Source organism: Mauremys mutica, chromosome 21, assembly GCF_020497125.1.
Source record: "Mauremys mutica isolate MM-2020 ecotype Southern chromosome 21, ASM2049712v1, whole genome shotgun sequence".
In the NCBI taxonomy this organism is placed as follows: Eukaryota; Metazoa; Chordata; order Testudines; family Geoemydidae; genus Mauremys; species Mauremys mutica.
This window is the reverse complement of record NC_059092.1, coordinates 4907946-4925464: the sequence shown is the minus strand read 5'-3', so window position 1 is coordinate 4925464 and position 17519 is coordinate 4907946. Positions and strand designations below refer to the sequence as shown.

General features: G+C 41.5%; 1 protein-coding gene across 1 annotated transcript in view; it reads right to left on the bottom strand.

The window, feature by feature from the left end:
* Positions 1-952: 952 nt before the first annotated feature.
* Positions 953-17519, bottom strand: part of PANK4 (pantothenate kinase 4 (inactive)) — a 31770-nt gene continuing 15203 nt past the window's right edge. The window contains exons 7-19 of the mRNA XM_044996063.1: positions 17335-17516; positions 15687-15768; positions 14275-14375; positions 12616-12771; positions 11584-11696; positions 10061-10148; positions 9167-9318; positions 7173-7228; positions 6448-6497; positions 5458-5565; positions 4351-4451; positions 3313-3381; positions 953-1548 (exon numbers count right to left, since the gene is read on the bottom strand). Of these exons, the coding sequence (XP_044851998.1) occupies positions 1335-1548; positions 3313-3381; positions 4351-4451; positions 5458-5565; positions 6448-6497; positions 7173-7228; positions 9167-9318; positions 10061-10148; positions 11584-11696; positions 12616-12771; positions 14275-14375; positions 15687-15768; positions 17335-17516 (1472 nt within the window). The 3' untranslated portion in view covers positions 953-1334. The remainder of the gene's footprint in view (positions 1549-3312; positions 3382-4350; positions 4452-5457; positions 5566-6447; positions 6498-7172; positions 7229-9166; positions 9319-10060; positions 10149-11583; positions 11697-12615; positions 12772-14274; positions 14376-15686; positions 15769-17334; positions 17517-17519) is intronic.

The following is a 17519-nucleotide window of genomic DNA, read 5'->3' as shown; positions in this document are numbered from 1 at the left end:
AATTGGAGATATACCAATCTCCTAGAACTAGAAGGGACCTTGAAAGGTCATCAAGTCCAGCCCCCTACCTTCACTAGCAGGACCAATTTTTGCCCCAGAGCCCTAAGTGGCCTCCTCACGGATTGAACTCACAACCCTGGGTTTAGCAGGCCAATGCTCAAACCACTGAGCTATCCCTTTACAAGCTATCTTTTCTTACAAGATAATGGAAACTTCACCAGTTGCAGGCTTATGTTACTACAGATTTTCCACTATTTAGAATATCAGGAGCAGAGGAGAAACCGGCATCTTCTCCCAGGTAGCTTTGGACAATGGCCAGGTGGGAGTCATTACCACTCACTCTGAATGGCTATTTGATGCAGAAGATCTGGCCATAACACTCCAATTACCTGTCTTCATTTAAGGGAAACTAGAGCAGAGCTGAAATGAATGTGAGCATGACTTGAAGTCACTTGTTAGTTGTATAGGTATAGTGCTTTGAGCTGATCAGTAAAAGCCAAGTAAAATCAACTGGAAAAAGTGAGTACATGAGAATTCTTGAAGGCCTTATTCCAGATTAATTCCTGGTGTAATGTAAGTAGCTGTATAGGTGAGGAATTTGGCTTGCTTTGGTTCAGTCCTAAAAACTTAGACAATTTAGCTGAAGAGACTGGTTTTCCTTACCACATTTAGCTGGGATCCAGAAAACTATAAGAGCCAAGAATGGAAGTGGGTAAGCTTCAGGAATTTAACTTCACCCTGCAGCAGTCGGATAAATTTTAGCAGCAATAACTCTCCCATCTGCTACTCTCATTGACGATCAGGTCAGTTACTGTTCTAGGTTCCTGTGTGTCTGAAATAACACTGCTCAGAGCTTGCAAGGGAGTAAGTCTCTTCCTAGCTTAACTAGAGAGAATTTAGACAGGTCTGAAGTATTTCATGAACTAAAATATTCAAATGCAAAGTCAAACGCTTTCAGCACTTTAAAAACTCTATTTGGTATGTGCCAAGTCACTGCTGGCATAGTAAGCAGAGATATATAAAAAGATTTCATAGACATTTAAATATATTTCTATATGAATGTCTCACAGAACAAAAAAATAAAGTCTTTCCATCACAAATACTCCAGCATTAAAATAAACACTTACCAAAATAAACAGTGAGTGATATACATATATATTTTGGGTGTATTTTTTTTATATAATGAATATTGTTGCTTTAAGTCACAAAGCACAATATAAATATGGAATTTCATGTGAACTCATATTCCCTGTCGTAATAAAAATACATTCTTTACAATTAAAGTAAAACTAGTGCAAGTCCATTGCTGCCACGCTTCAGGCCTCCAGCCCCAGTCACTTGTGTGGCACTTCATACTTAAAGATGACACTGAAGATTTTCCCGCCCAGACGATCAGCCAACCAAGAGTTTTTGATGACTGCAAGTTTGAGGCTCTCGCACTGCAGAGCTGCATAGTAATTCGTATGGATAGCGCGGCCCATCCCTTCAATTATAACCAAGTCAGTCTTCCGCTCCCTGACCAGCAGGGCCAGGCCTTTGTCCAGCCGGCTGTAATGAGATGCAGATAGAAAATGCAATTGTCCAGTTATGTAAGTAATGCAGTAAGGTCTGACTACATCCAAACTGTAGATTGACCTAATGATGTTGCTCAGAGCTCTGAACAATCTGTCACCCTGTGTGACATCGTAAAGTAGACATAACCCCCACTGACAATGCAGCTAGGTCAACTGAGGAATTTTTCCACTTACCAACTACCTTCAGTCAGAGGTGGATTACCTCCGTCGATGGAAAAACCCCTTCCATGGGTGCATGAATTATCTACGCTACGCCGGTATAGTATAAATGCACCCAAAGATTACTTGATAGTCCACGGCTCTAAAGTCCATCTGGCTTGCAGGGAGCACCTTCAGGTGCTCCAGAGACTTTATCCTGCAGGCAGGAGGATTTAATGTCTACATTGCAATCACAGGCTGTAGCTGAAGCTTGTGTTAGACATCCTAGCTAACCATGTACTGGTGTCAGCCTTCCCAGACCCTCAGGTAGCTAGCCCATGCTACCATGGCTTTACTGCTCCTGTACCTGAGCTAGTGCCATTGAAGCTAGCTCAGGTATGGCTAACACAAGCTGCACTCACTCCATGATTTCAATGGAGATAGGTGGTAGTTCGCTCCTTCCATCAGGGAAGGTTAGGAATGGTTGATTATTCTTTCAAGAGGGCTATCTTGCTTTCCCCATGCACTGTTTCCTCTTCTAAAGCAATTAGTCCAACAACTAGGGATAGAGAAGGGAGCAGAAGGGTCATTGTGGCTCTTGGTTTCTCTCAACTGGCAGTGCCAAATGGGCTACAAAGTTACATAGAGCAGGGCTTGAGATGTCCTCAAGCTCCCCTCTCCCCTTGCAATTTTCTCAAGTCAGGCCTACAGCGCTCTGTTTGCATTCTACCTGTCTTTTGAGACGGCAGCTCGAATGCAAGCAAAGGGTTCCAGTTAACTACTTTAGAGAGACTGAAGGGTGTCAAGGCAACAACACGAGGGCTAGGAAATAAAGCATTACATCTAGCTCTGCACGTGACAAAGCTGTAAGATGTTTGATTGTGCCAAGTACAGATGGGGTCAGGATGTTAGAAAGAAACCAAGCACTAGTGGCATTCAGTTTCTCAATGGGCTGCTGAAAAGGATCGCTTTCTTTCTGCATCGAGTTAAAGATCTTACTGCAGCTTTGATTTAAGCACTAGATAACAGGAATCTGCAAAGAGAATGAATCTCGGAGTTAAGTCCCCTTTTCTCTGTGCTGGGGCAAGGACTCGAGTTAACCTCATGTATGGCAGAGAGCAGATTGTGCTTGCTACCACATCCTGTACATAAGGCACTTGTGACTGAGAAAACAACTGCTTTAAGACAAAGAGCTGATCCAGGCAGAACTGCCTACAATGACTGCAGGATTAGGCCTATTACCCTTAAGAACCAATTTTTCATTTCCTGCAATAACTACCTGATGTAGTTACTTAAAAAATGCAGAGTAGCTGAATATTCTGAGCCAAAGCTTTTAATGTTTAATCCACTTGTGAAGGTGAAAATAGATGTGTTTGCTGCAGCAGGTGAGAATTAAGATCTCAGACAGGCAGCAGGGGCTGATTATTATCATCATACATGCTTGTTTGCAGGTTTCAGCAAGTATAATGGATTTTATACACATGCTTTCTCTTGAAAGAAAGAGGTTGGGTGGTTACTGTATTAAAGTGCAGAACCTACCTCCACTGCATGGCAAAGGCAGAGCATTTACAATACACACTTCATCCACTGGTAAACATACCTCAGATCTAAACATGGGGAACTGGAACCTGTTTGTACCAACAGCAGCCTCTCTTCCGTCAGCGCAGATCTTTGGGGCGGTGGGGAAAAGGGAAATAAAATAAAATCAAACAAACCACATGATTTCTTACGCTACCCTCTAAACAAGGAAGTCCTGAAGGCAAGACCCTAGTGAAAGCCAGGCCCACAATGCAGCCAGGCTGGCATTAGTCTGAAACAATCCAAGGCTTAACTCCCCCCTGCAGACCAGAGCCAAGCTCCAGCTTACTCCATGGAGACAGATGGGGCAACCTAGACACTAAGGCTGAATTGTGAGTATCCAGACACATGGCTGCAGGCGGCAGCAGACCCTGCCACCGAGATGCTCAGTGCCCGTTGCTGATGATTGTTTCTCAATCTTATATATCTATTCAGGCTGAGTAGAAAGGGGGGCAACTCAGTCAGCCTTTTCCGGAATTTCCCTCTAAACCTGTGAAAAGGTTAGGAAGCAGTTGCTTGGACAGTGGGGATGTATTTCACTCATGCAGCCCTAGAAGGGCTGCTTTGTACACCACATTAATGTGCATTTCTCTCATTTCATAATTCAAAACAGTTAACATCTGTAAGGATTTGAGTGGCATCATGGAAGGGATCCCCAAGAACAGTTACAATATTTCTTTGGCGTTTTATCATCTTGTATCATGAAAGCTGAAAGTGTTTGAATTCTAGCTTAGTGTTGCAGAATAGGCAGTTTTGAATTTCCCCTCAGTTTTCATGAAGTCTCACTTTAGTGCTTCCCCATTCATTTCAGGTTCTGGTTCTCCTGCGTTAGCCAAACGGGGTTGAGAATGAGCTACAATCATTACCGGGGGTTCTCTTTTCCCTGACATTTAAGATGTAGTGGATCTTGTGTCGATCCCATATTCTACACCTTCAGCACGGACAGTATTTCCTTTTAAGGGCAGGTCAAAGTGCAGACTCTAGTGTAAGTATTGATAGATGCGGTCAGGTAGCCTTTTTTCTTTGTACAATTCAAAAAAGGGAAAAAAGAGAGACTTACTGGATAATGGGATCCATTGCTGCTATCCGCTCAGTGACAATCAAGGATTCACTGTAGGTAACATCGTTTAATGCAGGGCCGGAGTTACAAGCCAATATAACCTGCAGCAAAGAGATCAGAAGATTTCGCTGCTTATCTAAGATACTCACACATTCATCAAAACGGGTGGAGGTGGAAGAATGTCTAGTTGAAATCTCAATTTCAAAAGATGATCAAGGTTGTTTCATGCTCTATGGCTGCCCTCAATTGCTCCTGCCAAACTGTGGCTTTACAATGACATTTTTCTATTTTCGTTTTCCCTCCCCAATTACCACATGGAAACTCAACACAACCAGCAACAGCCTGCGTGTATGTGCATGTATTCTCCCCTTCTAAGTTTAGAGATTAAATATCTTCTACAAACAGATAGAAGCATGATTTTTAGTTGGCTAAAGCCAGTGGTTGTATCAGACAAAAGAATACTCAAACTTTATTCCACTACTGTCTCATAATACAACAACGTTTTGGATTGGAGTTGCCAATTTCACAGAGTTATTACTTTTACCAAGACTTCCTAAACTTTTTCTCAGATACCCCTAGCTTTACTTAAAAGGATTGAGGACCTCAAACCTAACAGCCATTTATTACTAAATGTACCCATCACCGTTTCTTAAGGTCCCTGTCACCACACCCACAACTCCCTTATCAGTAGTCAAACACACACTCAGCCTAAACCCAACACTGTCAGATTTACTGCCATTTAGTAACTCCTTAAACTGTTCTAGCACATTTCAACTAAAGAGATCATAGCACTTTTAATTTACCCCCCCCCAAATTCCTCAGTTTCTCCTGCAGTAGGTTATTATTAGACCCATTTTACAGCTCAGGAGCTAGAAGTTGTGATTTTCTTAAGTCGGAGCAGAGCTAGAAGCCCTGACTCCTAAATTCCCTTGCACATATCACTTGGCCACATTCCTCTCAGTTGGGTACATTATTAGAATTTCTGGTGCACAGAAGTGCTTTAGCAGATGTTAGCAGGAAGTACTGTTAAGTCTTTCACTATTAGTGAACACTTCAGACAATTATAAAGATCATGAAGCATCCATAATCCAGAATACTCAAACTCACCTCTGTACCTCTAGAGAGTAGCTCTCTGACAAAGGGGAAGACTCCTAAAATGATGTCTATTCCACTGTTATCTGCGAAAATTAAGGCACATTTATGAGGGGGACCTTCCTGAAAGAGAAAACCAGTGCATTCAGGGTTGAGTTGCCAGTTCTCATAAGTTCAATGACTAATTTGTGTTAACTATTTACAAAGATTCAGATCAAAACCCCAGACTCTTAGTATCCAGAAATTAATGACCTCATTGGCAAATGTCTGCATGGGTCACCATTACTTGGAAGCAGCTGAACTCCTCTGCTGCCGAAGAGGGCTACACTGACAGCCCTGGAAACAGAAGCCCTATACACAGTACAAGTAGAGCAAGATTTCCACAACACAGTCCTGCCAACGAGGTTTAAAGCAGCCTTGAACTACCCTATTCCCTTAGGGGTAGCATCTTCAAACTCTGATCAATTAATTCTAGGGCTGCCAACTAAAGTGAAATGGGGCAGTTTGTCACATCAATACCAACTGAGGCTATGGAACAGCCAAAGATGCGACTACTCCATTGCCACCACTGATCGGGGCTGGCTTAGTACTAGGCAACTAAAATGACAGGCTTATGGCCTAGTCCCACTCCCCTTCAATTTATTCCAATTCTGATGCTGTGAAACTTTAAAACCAGTCTTATGGCACTGCAATTCATGCTGCTTAAAGTATTTTCGTTAAATGCTGACTGAGGTTTTGATGAGGAGTTATAAACCTTCTTTGCTTCGGGGTTTTTAAGTTGTACAAGGCAAGTAATATGTTTTCCACTTTAATAACCTCGGTCACAAAATGCAAATTTGATCAGTAATTACAGAGCTTGAGGATTTTTTTTTTTTAAGGTGGAAATTTACGCCTGAGACATTGGTTGCATTAGGCAACTCAAAAGGTGATCAGAGTAATTTTTATGACTATTGCATAAATCTAAGTAAATCTCTCATAGTTAAAGTCACAATGGCCCAAGCCTACCTTTAATCGTTGTATCCACTCGCCGTAGGAATCTTCTAGCCACGGGCGCTCTGTAGAGTTGACAAAATCAGCAGGTTAGCATTTTTCTCATGGCAATCTTTGTAAGCACTGTTAGAACAAGTACTTATGAAAAGGCAGGTCAGGTTTATACACATTTCTATCTACTTTAACATTAAAACATTTGAGCTCTGGATGATGCTGTAATATTAAATTTGTATGTTCAAAGAACTCTTGGGCTCATAACTGTGAAAGCAGATCAGTTAGTTTTCCTGAAATAGCACTTTATAAAGAATACAGGACAAGTCATAAGAGATTAGAGTCAGTGTCCCCAGTGGCACACTATTACCCCTCGTAGGATAACCATGATGACCACTTTCTATTTGGTGTTGCTAAGCAGGAGGTATATTTAGAATAGCAAGCAGGAAAAGACGGTTGACATTCAGGGGAAGTGTTCATTGGAGCCGTTTTGCTCACTGGAAAAAAAAAAAATCTTACGTGCTCTGGACTAAGAGGAAATGGGGCCCTGACATCTTTGGAATTCAGATGGCAGCAATTCAGTGAAGTACTGTAGCATAGTCATCTGGAATAAAGACTAGACACCATTGATTTCACGTGACCTTCCTTGGTAGCAGAACTCTCTCCCACTGGACACTTTCTTGCCTACCTCCAATCTTATTCTTGTATCAACACACAAAGGCAAGATGCCACAGAATGATTCTCTATACCTTGCAATTTTTCCTTGGCTTCTTCAAATCCAAATTGTGGCTCAGATTCCAGAACTCTGCATCAGAAGACAGACAAATAGGACAGCATTAAACAAGTTTATCCCACACAGGTGCCCTGTCCAAACAGCTCTGCAGCTGAACAAACAAGTATCAGATGGGGATTTTATAGCATCAGTTTTAGTGGTGGTGTGCAGAGACCCACTGGCTGAACAATAGGTGCTTTATATTATTTTTATAAACAAAAGATTCAGATTTATTCTCAAACAATAAGAGCTCAATGCTCAAAGGAAAAAGCTGCCAGCACCATATGAAAACATCAGTCATTAACAATAAATTCTAGGAAAAGCATCAAATGGTGTCACCTACATTCTCATGTAAACATAGTTATGATTTATATCTAATCATGACAAACTGCAAGACAAACTTTGGAGATCTTTGTACAGTAAGCGGTAATTTGCCATGTTTAGTTTGAAGGTAGCAGTAGAACTGGTATTGAGCATTCTGTCATACTTTTAAACAAAGCCATTTTAAAGTTAGAAAACTGGTTGACAATATATTACAGACTTCCCCATCAGCTAGACATTTTAAGCAAAAAGCCCAACCACAGTTAAATGGTGGTGTGGATGATGCGATGGCGATTCAGGAATATATGGTGGCCTGGTTCAATTTCAAGTGATCAGCAGTGAAATGTTTCAGGGCTCTGCTGGGTTTCTCCACCATCCTTGACCCTTTCCCCATTCCCATTAGAGGTGTAGATATTGCCTGCGAATCAATTCGCACCAAGATAAAATTTCTCAAGCCCGTTGTGAATGACATTAACTTGTAAAAAGCGACAAAGAGTCTTGTGGCACCTTACAGACTAACAGATGTATTGGAGCATGAGCTTTTGTGGGTGAATACCCACTTCGTCAGACGCATGTGGTGGAAATTTCCAGAGGCAGGTATAAATATTCAGGCAAGAATCACTGATCACAATACTTCTGTCTATAAGGTGCCACAGGACTCTTTGTTGCTTTTTAAACAGATCCAGACTAACACAGTTACCCCTCTGATACTTGACATTAACTTGGACATCTTCCCTTAATCCTCTCCTCTGAGGGAAAAGAGCATGCACTGATGAATAGGTGGGTGACCAGATCTATATTAGTAACTACAGTTGGTAATTTTAGAAACTGAAATTCTGTGAAATGCTAGGCTAAATTGGATTGGCCATGGAAGCATTCACAGAATACAAGTCTGTTTAAAGTACTTCTCAAAGAGTGTTTTCTGGAAGGGGTCTATCCCAACATATCAAGCTTCTACAGAAAGCCAAAGAGTCAAATCGTCCTGGCAGATGCCCAAGGTTACCTCCTGTTGGTTTTAATGGGGAGTTTCGTATGCCCATTTCCCATAAGTCAGACTCCCTGAGTTTAAGGCAGCCCGCTGTGAGATACCTAAATACCCGCATTCTCACAGTATCTAGGGCTGACAGGAATGAGGAATTAATTTGTGTGGAAGAGTTTAATAAAAGTTTTCCAGATAAAGATTTAGTCTGAGCAAAGTATTGGTTGAGTCCCATTCCATCCAAACCCATTCAGCCATCCCTAATTACAAACCACTCAGTGAACATGTGATATAAGCTACTAGGCCAGCACAGAGTAGCAGTGGGAAGTACACATTCATCTTCCAGGAACGTAATGCCGAGCTAAGTAGAACACATACCCAAAGCAGTGCTAAAGATGTCCACTACAGGCAAAGTGGGCAAACTTTCAAATGCAAACTTCTGTATTATTATTACTGCATTCAAACATTCATAGTGACACATCTGCCCATGTTAAGGGGTGGTAATGGTGAATTTCCTGCACCACCACAAGTCTTGCAAATAAACAACCAGCATATGAAGGTGAAATACAAGTTATTCAATTAAAATTGGATTGGTGCACTTGAATTTGTTAAAAGAAAGATGGGATACTTAGTGTCTTAAAAATGGTGTTTTTAAAATATTTAGCACCTACTCTGAGACTGCTTTTGCTCCCCAGTCAAAGACATTCCCCGCAAGAAGTCCTTTCACCAGAGCAAACTGCCTCTCCTCCCAGCCTAATGAATCCAAAGATTCGATTACGCTTGGAAAACATTTTAACGCTATGCCATTTTCTTTCTGCTTTACCTGTAAGAAAGATATGAGACATTGGATTTATAGATGAAAAATTCTTACCCATCATTGGTTGCCTCAGTGCCAAGACCACCTCCAAGCATTCTCCTCTAGGTTCATGGCCTCTAATGGACCAACAAGTTACTGTTATCAGCATGCTTAGTATGAACAAGTAAAAATAAAATATCTCCTCGGCTGCTAATAACCGCATTAATGCTAGAAAAAGAGCAGAAATTGCTATTGTTTCTTTTCAAGTCAGTGACAGGACAATGGATCTTCGCCAGCAGGAAGTAGTGTCAAGTAAGCCATCAAGAACAAACAAACAAACAAAAACAAGCCTAAGCAAAGGCATACCCATGATAAAATCAGCCTTGCAAAATGCATGCATCCCCCTTATATTTACTATAAATGTAACAGTGAAAAAACCCCAGTGATAATGATTAGCTGATATAATGAGTGTGTTTTGAGAGGTTAACAGAATATCTGACTTAAAAGGGTAAATGTGTGCTGGGAATAGGGGAACAAGACTTTTCTTTCATTTAGATTGTAACAAAAATATTCAATGCCTTGCAATCACCCTGATTGCCTTTCATGACCCCCTGGGGATAGTGACCCACCAGCTGAGAAATTCTGCCTTAAGCTATCCAGTCCCCTACTCCTCACCATGAGCAACTACCTACCTACATCAAGTTTGAGAGGATGCAAAAATATCTTGAACTTACATTTTTGTCCACCCTGTAAAGCAAGAAGGACTTACCTTTGAATAGGGGTCTGGAAAGTTGAATTCATTTAGACAATGTTCCCTCGTATCCAACAAACTTCTCACTGTTAAGGTGCCATAGGCACTGAAAGAAAGAGTGAGAAAGGAGGATCAGCTGCTTCAGAGAGTGGAGGAAGAATTGTTTCTCTCCCCATGCCCACCATCTTCATCTGGCCATTAAACCACTGTAATTACTACTTCTAGGATAGTTGCAGTGTCTAGACCATCACGTTTTACTGTGCTATAAATATTAAATATCTTTGTTAAGTTCGAGTAATTGTGGTCAAATCAATATGGTTAACTAGGAGCACAGGCGCCTCTGATGCTAGGAAGGCACTACAGTATAAAAGGCTACCATATATAAGATTGTCCATTGCGTTTGTGCATGCACAATTAGCTAGAACGAGACGCAGTACTGATTAGCTGGACATCTGACTCTAGAGAGGTCCTTACCCTTATTTTTCATACATTACCTCTTAAAAGTATCAGTCCACAGTCTACTCTTAATATGGGCCAAGATTATCAATAATGGGGGCCTACAGCAAGCTTTACTTATGGCCATACAATGGAGTGTTGATTCCTACCCTAGGAGACAGTTGTTATTTGGATTTCTTGGGATGTAGAAATATTTTGTTTCCTACTAATGAGTCTGAGCACCCTATATATATATATATATAAAAAAAACCCCACAATTTCTTCCCATATGCATCTGTAACAGGGTGGCCTGCCCCTTTAAGGGTAAGGAACCCCTGGGCTAGCCAATCTGTTCAGATAGCCCCACCGCACCACACCTGTGCAGGATGTAGGATTTAAAAAGGGAGGAAGCCCAGCCATCAGGGGGATGGCAGCTGGACTGCAGATGTAGAGCTGACTCCTGTGGTGGGTCACTGGAGAAAGGGGCCAAGCTCCAGGGAGGCAATCCGTGGGCTCCGGAGGAACCTGAGAGGCTCAAGCCTGGAGAGGGGTTAAAGATGCTTAATTTAGCTTTGTTTGTTGTTTTGAGTTCTACCGAGGGGTCTCCAGAGATTGACAGAAGAGTGTCAATCTGTTCAATTCTGTTTGAGTTGGAAGGACTTCGCTGCTGGCTCCCGGAGGTGCCAGGTGGGATGTTGAAGAAGCCAAATGAGAGCCTGACTAGTTACAGCTGGAACTGGATTCCCCAGAAAGGGACTGAACTCTTAAGTGTGAGCTGGCTGGAGGGCCGAGTCACTCAGCCAGATCAACAGAGGGTCTGAACAGCCATCAGGAGGAGGCAACCAAGCAGAAGGCCCAGCAATGCTGCACCCAACCATGAGAGGGCACCAGCTGGTGAGTCACCTCTATATGCATGGGGCTTACTCTGGGGTAGGAACCTATAAAATCAGTAGTTTTAACTTTCTTTCTTATGCACATGACATAAATGTAACATGTAGGGAACAAAGAATTACAAAACAGTGAGCTACTTGCTAACACATGCATATTAAACATTTAGTAAATCACATCTAAGTTAACTGTGCTCACTGGAAAAAGCCCACACTTACAAAGGCTGCTGTCTGAGTGTCTGAAGCTTATTCCAATACTTCTGTCGGAACTTTTCTGCTCGCTCAGCTGCATCAATAGAGTCTGGCTGACTGGCCACAGCACGTTTCACTACCTGACAGAGAAACAGGGAGGCTGGATTAGAGATGCCAAATGCATTACCCATCATATGAGGGTAGAAGGCAACAGTCTCAATGGCTGAAGTTCAGGCTTGGAAATATTTGTTCTGCCTTCTGTAATGTTCGGTGCCCCCATGCCAACCCCAAAGAAGTTTAGACTTGAGGTTTTTCCCCCAGATTCAAGTCGTAGGGTGAAGGATATGCATTCAGAGGAAAGAGTCATCTAAAAATAAGTGCTTACTATTGTTTGACTAATATAGGTAGAGGGGGGCATTCCAGATAATCCCAAAAGATAGAAGCATCTGATACAACATTCTACCAGTCTGCTACAATAAGTTCAAATCATCTGCTCTTTAGTTAACATGCGGTTTAGGTAACTCTTTTTATAGCTAATACATTCTTTGGATGGGTTTGCGTACTATGGCTACAGGAATTCAGGAGTGACTTATAAACACAGAATCAGTTAAGAGCAGGACAGTCATGTGAATCATTTCAGTTAGGCCAAACCATATTCATCTGACTCACACCAGTAGTTCCACTGCAATCAGTGGGACTGCTTAAAAGAACAAGGACAGCAGGATCTGGCCCTTTAGGCATTACCATCTTTACCCCCTCGTTTGTGTGTGTGTGTTTAAACCGGGAGCATACAGTGGAATTTAAATAATAAAATGCTTTGAAAACTGTTCAAAAAAGGTCACAAGAAAATAAAGTAAATCCATTATGCTGAGGTAAGAGTGTCCAGAGGACTTCCACCGATGCACCTATAGGATTTGCAAGAGGGGAAGGCTCCATTCATCCATAAGTGTAACTGTGTGCTCAAGTTAGCAGTCTGAGCTCATCCATGTCAGCCCACAGAAAAATCTATTTGCCAAATCATGAAAATGCTTAGATACACTATTGCATCGTGATCCTTACCCCATCCAAAGCCTCCTCAAAGCAAGTGAGCCAATATTTCCTGGCCATGGCATCATCAGTGAGGTCAACAGTGTCAGGGATGTACGTGGATGGGTCCTTTAGCAAGGGCAGGTTAACAAGCGGTCGCTCCAACCGGTCCATTTCGAACATGTCAAACTGGGAAGTGATGGGAAAAATAAAGGTATTAGACTTCCCAATTAAACTAACTCAAACAGGCTGGTCCAGTAAGATTGATTTGTAATGGGACTAACCAACAGTAGTTACAACTTAATGGACAGCTGCATTAGTGTGCATAGAGTATAGTAAAGAATGTTTCCACCATTGTCAAAGCTTTGCCTTGATATCTTAGTTTTTCATTTAAAAAAAGCCTCTAGTAATCCCCTTATTTCTTTCCCCTTCCCACAAGTTTCCTGGTAAAACGAGAGGTGGGATCATTCTGAAGGAGTATTTGAGCACACATTTTCCCCTCCATTTCAGTTCACACATTCCTGTTTGCTGCCCTTCCCCCAGAGCCCTTAAAACAACCTTTAGGGTCAAATGTTTTCTATAAGTTTAAGAACAGGCAACCCACACACACAGTTAGTTCTACCTGTACAAATATTCTGTTGCATATTTTTAAAAAACCTAGTAAAGTGCATAGATTTATTTTTGCAAATGAAACTGCATATTTTGCACACATTACCTGTTCTCACCTACATATATGTACAACTTAGATACCTTTACATTTTTGCCCAGTCAGATAAGAGCTAGGAAGGTTAGAAACTGAGCACTCAAGTATTTCAGTGGTTTTACATACAGCCTCTGCGCACTATTCCTAGTGTGTATGCTACTCCTTATCTAGATACAGCAATAATCAACAAGAAGTTGACATTGATGGACCTTGGACAGCATCTCAGTGTGTGTGAATTCCCAAATTTTTTTTATTTTTCTCCTAAAATGTTATCCAAGATTGAGTGTAAATCATACAAGTAAAGTGTTTTTTACTGAAAAATTAACATTGATGCGGCTTCTTTACTAAAGAATCCTATCACCATTCCCTGGAGTGACAGGAAGAGTACACCACACACAGACAGGTTTGCCACCTGTTGAGACTCACGATCTTAGTATGACCATATGCTTGGACATTACTAGCATCTGAAATAGTTCAGTGTACTCCTTATACTGCTTTAGGCATTAGCTGTGGCCATGGCTATAGAAGAAACACAAACACTGGGTTTTGCATGTTGAATTGAGGATCTGATTTTCACTTAGTTGGTTTTTAAAAGTTGACTTGCAAATGTTGGGCTCAGTTTTCAAGATACATTTTACCAACTGCACATGCACCACTGGGTGCACAACTGTTGGACTAATTTGCAACTCAAACCACTCTGGGTCTAAGTGGTCATCTATGTACACAACTGATTTGCATGTGCAGTCTCATTAACTGTGATGACAAGACTGACAGCCATTCAACTGGGTGTCAAACTTTCTGGGGGGAGGAAATCAGGCTACAAATTATTTACTTGGGATCTTGAACTATTATTTAAGATGGGGAGGTTTGTGTGTGTAGGGAAAGTAGTTAGGAGTTTGATAGTTTTATTACAGTCCTGAAGTCCCATGAGGGTTCTAAATGATCTCTCAGGGAAGACAGCTTCTGGTCCTAGAAAGACAGTAACTTACCGTGCCACTCCTTGCACGTTGCATGGGGCAGAGATCGGGTGAAGTGCTCATAAGGCCAGAACTCCCAGCATAATTCTCTCCCCAACTGTACTCGTTGGGATCTGGAGGAACAAAGATGGAGGCCATAAACTGAAAGTAAGACTGTCTATACCACGAGTGATTTTAATGTCTATATGCCTTTGTGTAGGTTTTAAATAAAGACAAATGCAAGGGAAAAGAGCCATGGAAATAACTTTTTTTTAAAGTGCAGAGTTACTCAACCATCCAGTTAATTAGCAATTTGGGGCTTCTTATTTACTGAATTTGGGAAGGGGGCAGAAACCCTATGTTTCAGAAATGATCATTACATCATTTTTTAATGTAGTAAACCCTTTTTTAAAAGGGGGAAGCAGGGGGGGAAGAGAAGATGTTGTCAATTCCAGGAAGAAAAAAAACCAAACATTTTCTCTTATCTCCAAGCCCCTATTTTTATTTCCAAACCTAGTACATCTTCACCTTTAAAGATATTAAAGCTCTTATTAAGAATGCATTGCAACCAATTAGTTTAATAAACTCTTTAAAGTTATTTCTAGGAAGAATTTGCTCTTTTAATAAATAGAAAAAATGCACTAGTCAGAGTGTGGGATATACAGCTACAGAAAAAGCATGCCTTGTGTAGCAGGGGATTCCTAGTTACTCTTCAGATCCACAGAACCTCTACCAATTTGCATAGCTTCTTAGTACCTTAGTTTTCCCTCTCTGTAAAATGGGTATGAAAATTTCCTGCTTTACAGGAGTATTATGAGGCTTAATAATCTTTGCAAATGCAGAGATCGCTGGATAAGTAAGGAAGTTTTATTAACCCCAATCTGTCTGGTTCTGTTCCCACCCTAACACACAAACTGAGTGGCTTGTCAATACAGCAACCACAAATAGTGGTAACTAATCAGAGAGTGCCGCACCACAGCTCTATACTCAGCAAAAGCAACCTGTAACAGAAGAATGCTAGGAGCAGACCTGTGCTCTTCAACTAGTGAGGCGTTTTTATGGGCAAAAGAATGCAATTTAATAATTCCATTATTTCTACACTAGCACATTGGCCATATTCAGAAAATGTCCTCTCCAGAGAGGAGATAAATCAGAAGCCTGGATTTCCCTCTGCCTTTAGAGAGGAGATTGCTCTTGGCACAGTCACTGGGGGGAGGGGAGAGAGAATAAACAAATCCTCCAGGCCCCTCAAAGTGGAGCAAGAAAATGGAGTAAACAGATCTCCCTGCCAGAAGAAAATAAGTGTTTACAAAATAAATCTGTGCTGTTAATGGCAAATGTATTTGATTAACCAATGATTTACATGCAGCCTCTTGAAAGAAGCTTGGGCTGACACTGACATTTTAGAACACTGCATATACAGAACATAGTGATACTGTACTTACTGTCTTGTTCGGCTCCTTTTAAAAATGCCCCAATGGCTCCCAGGTAGCCTTCATGTCTCAGGAACAATGCCTGAACCTCTCCCTGCCACAATATGAAACATTGCATTTGGATGGCCCCTGATTGCTAACATGCACTTCGTCACTAATTTACACTTAAGTATAACACAGATAAACCAGCTAGAATATTTTATTGTATCCATGCTACATTCCAACACACTTCAATAACGTCAATGGCGCTGCAGGAGGCATATTTGAAACGTCTCTTTTCAGCATGTACTACTTACACCTACCAGCCCAGGATTTTAAGGCAGCCAGGGAAGATGCAAGGAGGAATATGCAGTTTGTTCTAAGACTGAATAATCATGGAAGTGTAATTGGCCAGTGCTTCAGTACCAGAAAGCTACTGCATCTTCCCAAGGAAAAGTGCTGTTAATGTCAGGGCATTTGGCACATTCATTCATGTTTGGCAGTGCATCTCTCGGAACCATGACACTCGTTTCCTTCCTCTACTTCACTCCCTCTCGCATCACACTGGCTCAAGACCCAAGAACACACTGGAATGTCCATGCAAATGGAAAGAGCAATACACCTGCCCACGCACACACTCTTTGTTAAACCAGTCAAGGAGATATTCATTGTCAACACCAGAAAGCAAGACCATCCTCAACACAATGCAGGAATCTTAGAGTGCTAATGAGTGTACCCATTATCCACCAAATCCCCTCACCTTCCTAGGCAATGAGAAATGTTGTGGAAACCGGGAGGGAGAGAGGGGACAAAATCAGCTCCCCCACAGAGGAGCTCCCAAAAGAACGTTAACATTTGCTTGGGGTCCAGCAAAAGACCAGCACTGACTTCACAACTCACTTACACTAGTAGTTAAGGAGGAAACTAGCTGTTTCCTAAAGCTTGCAGCTAGCCTATAAAAAGGCATTGTAGGGGTATGACAGAGGGAGACCAGAGAGAAATGGAAAAAAGATCCAGAGATCCAACCCTGGAAAGTTGAGAGTGAAAAATCTAAGCATCGATGCCTAGGGGGTCCAAATACCATTTAATTTATAAAGCCACCACACACTGGCAAACCAACATGTCTAAAACCAGCTCTTGGCTCTGGATTTCACCCCCACTCTCAGGTCACAAAACTTTGGAACTAGGGAAAGCCTCTGTAAAGGGGAAAACTACACTTTGAAATGATTTCAGATAGCTATTTTAGAAGGAATGGCAGTTGGTATTTTTTTAAAGCGGATAGCAGTTGCAGGTTTTATCATAGAACAATCCCACACTGAATTTGACAAGGGACTGTGAAATTAACAAGAGGAATTGAATAATCATGGTAGCATGCAAGGAAGATGGAAAGGATCAATGCTGAGCAGCTACAGGACAACTGAGACTGTTAGAAAACCCACAGACAAGTACTCTGCATAACTGTTTGCAATTGATCTTTATAGCGGTACTTGACCTTTAGTAAAGGATGGCCCCAGTCAGTGGCCATTCATTATTAATAACCATGTGTGACAGATTCACTGCATTACTTTGATCATGCTGCCAACTTGGTACATTTGAAAACAACTATGTTAAGGTCTTGCAGCAAATTGGGAAAGTTACCCAAGACTTGTTCTTGTGTTCCTGAGAGCTTAGTTTTTATTACCTTGGAGAAGAAGTTAATACTGTAGGTGATTGTGCGCATAGTGACTGGGTGACCCCGAATAAAGAATCCTCCAAAGTAAATTTTGTGTAGGTTATGGAGTTTAGCATAGAGGCAGGCAAGCTGTCCAATGTCATTACTGATCATGTGCAGTAAACTCTTTGCCATATCATCTTTAGAAAATTCTA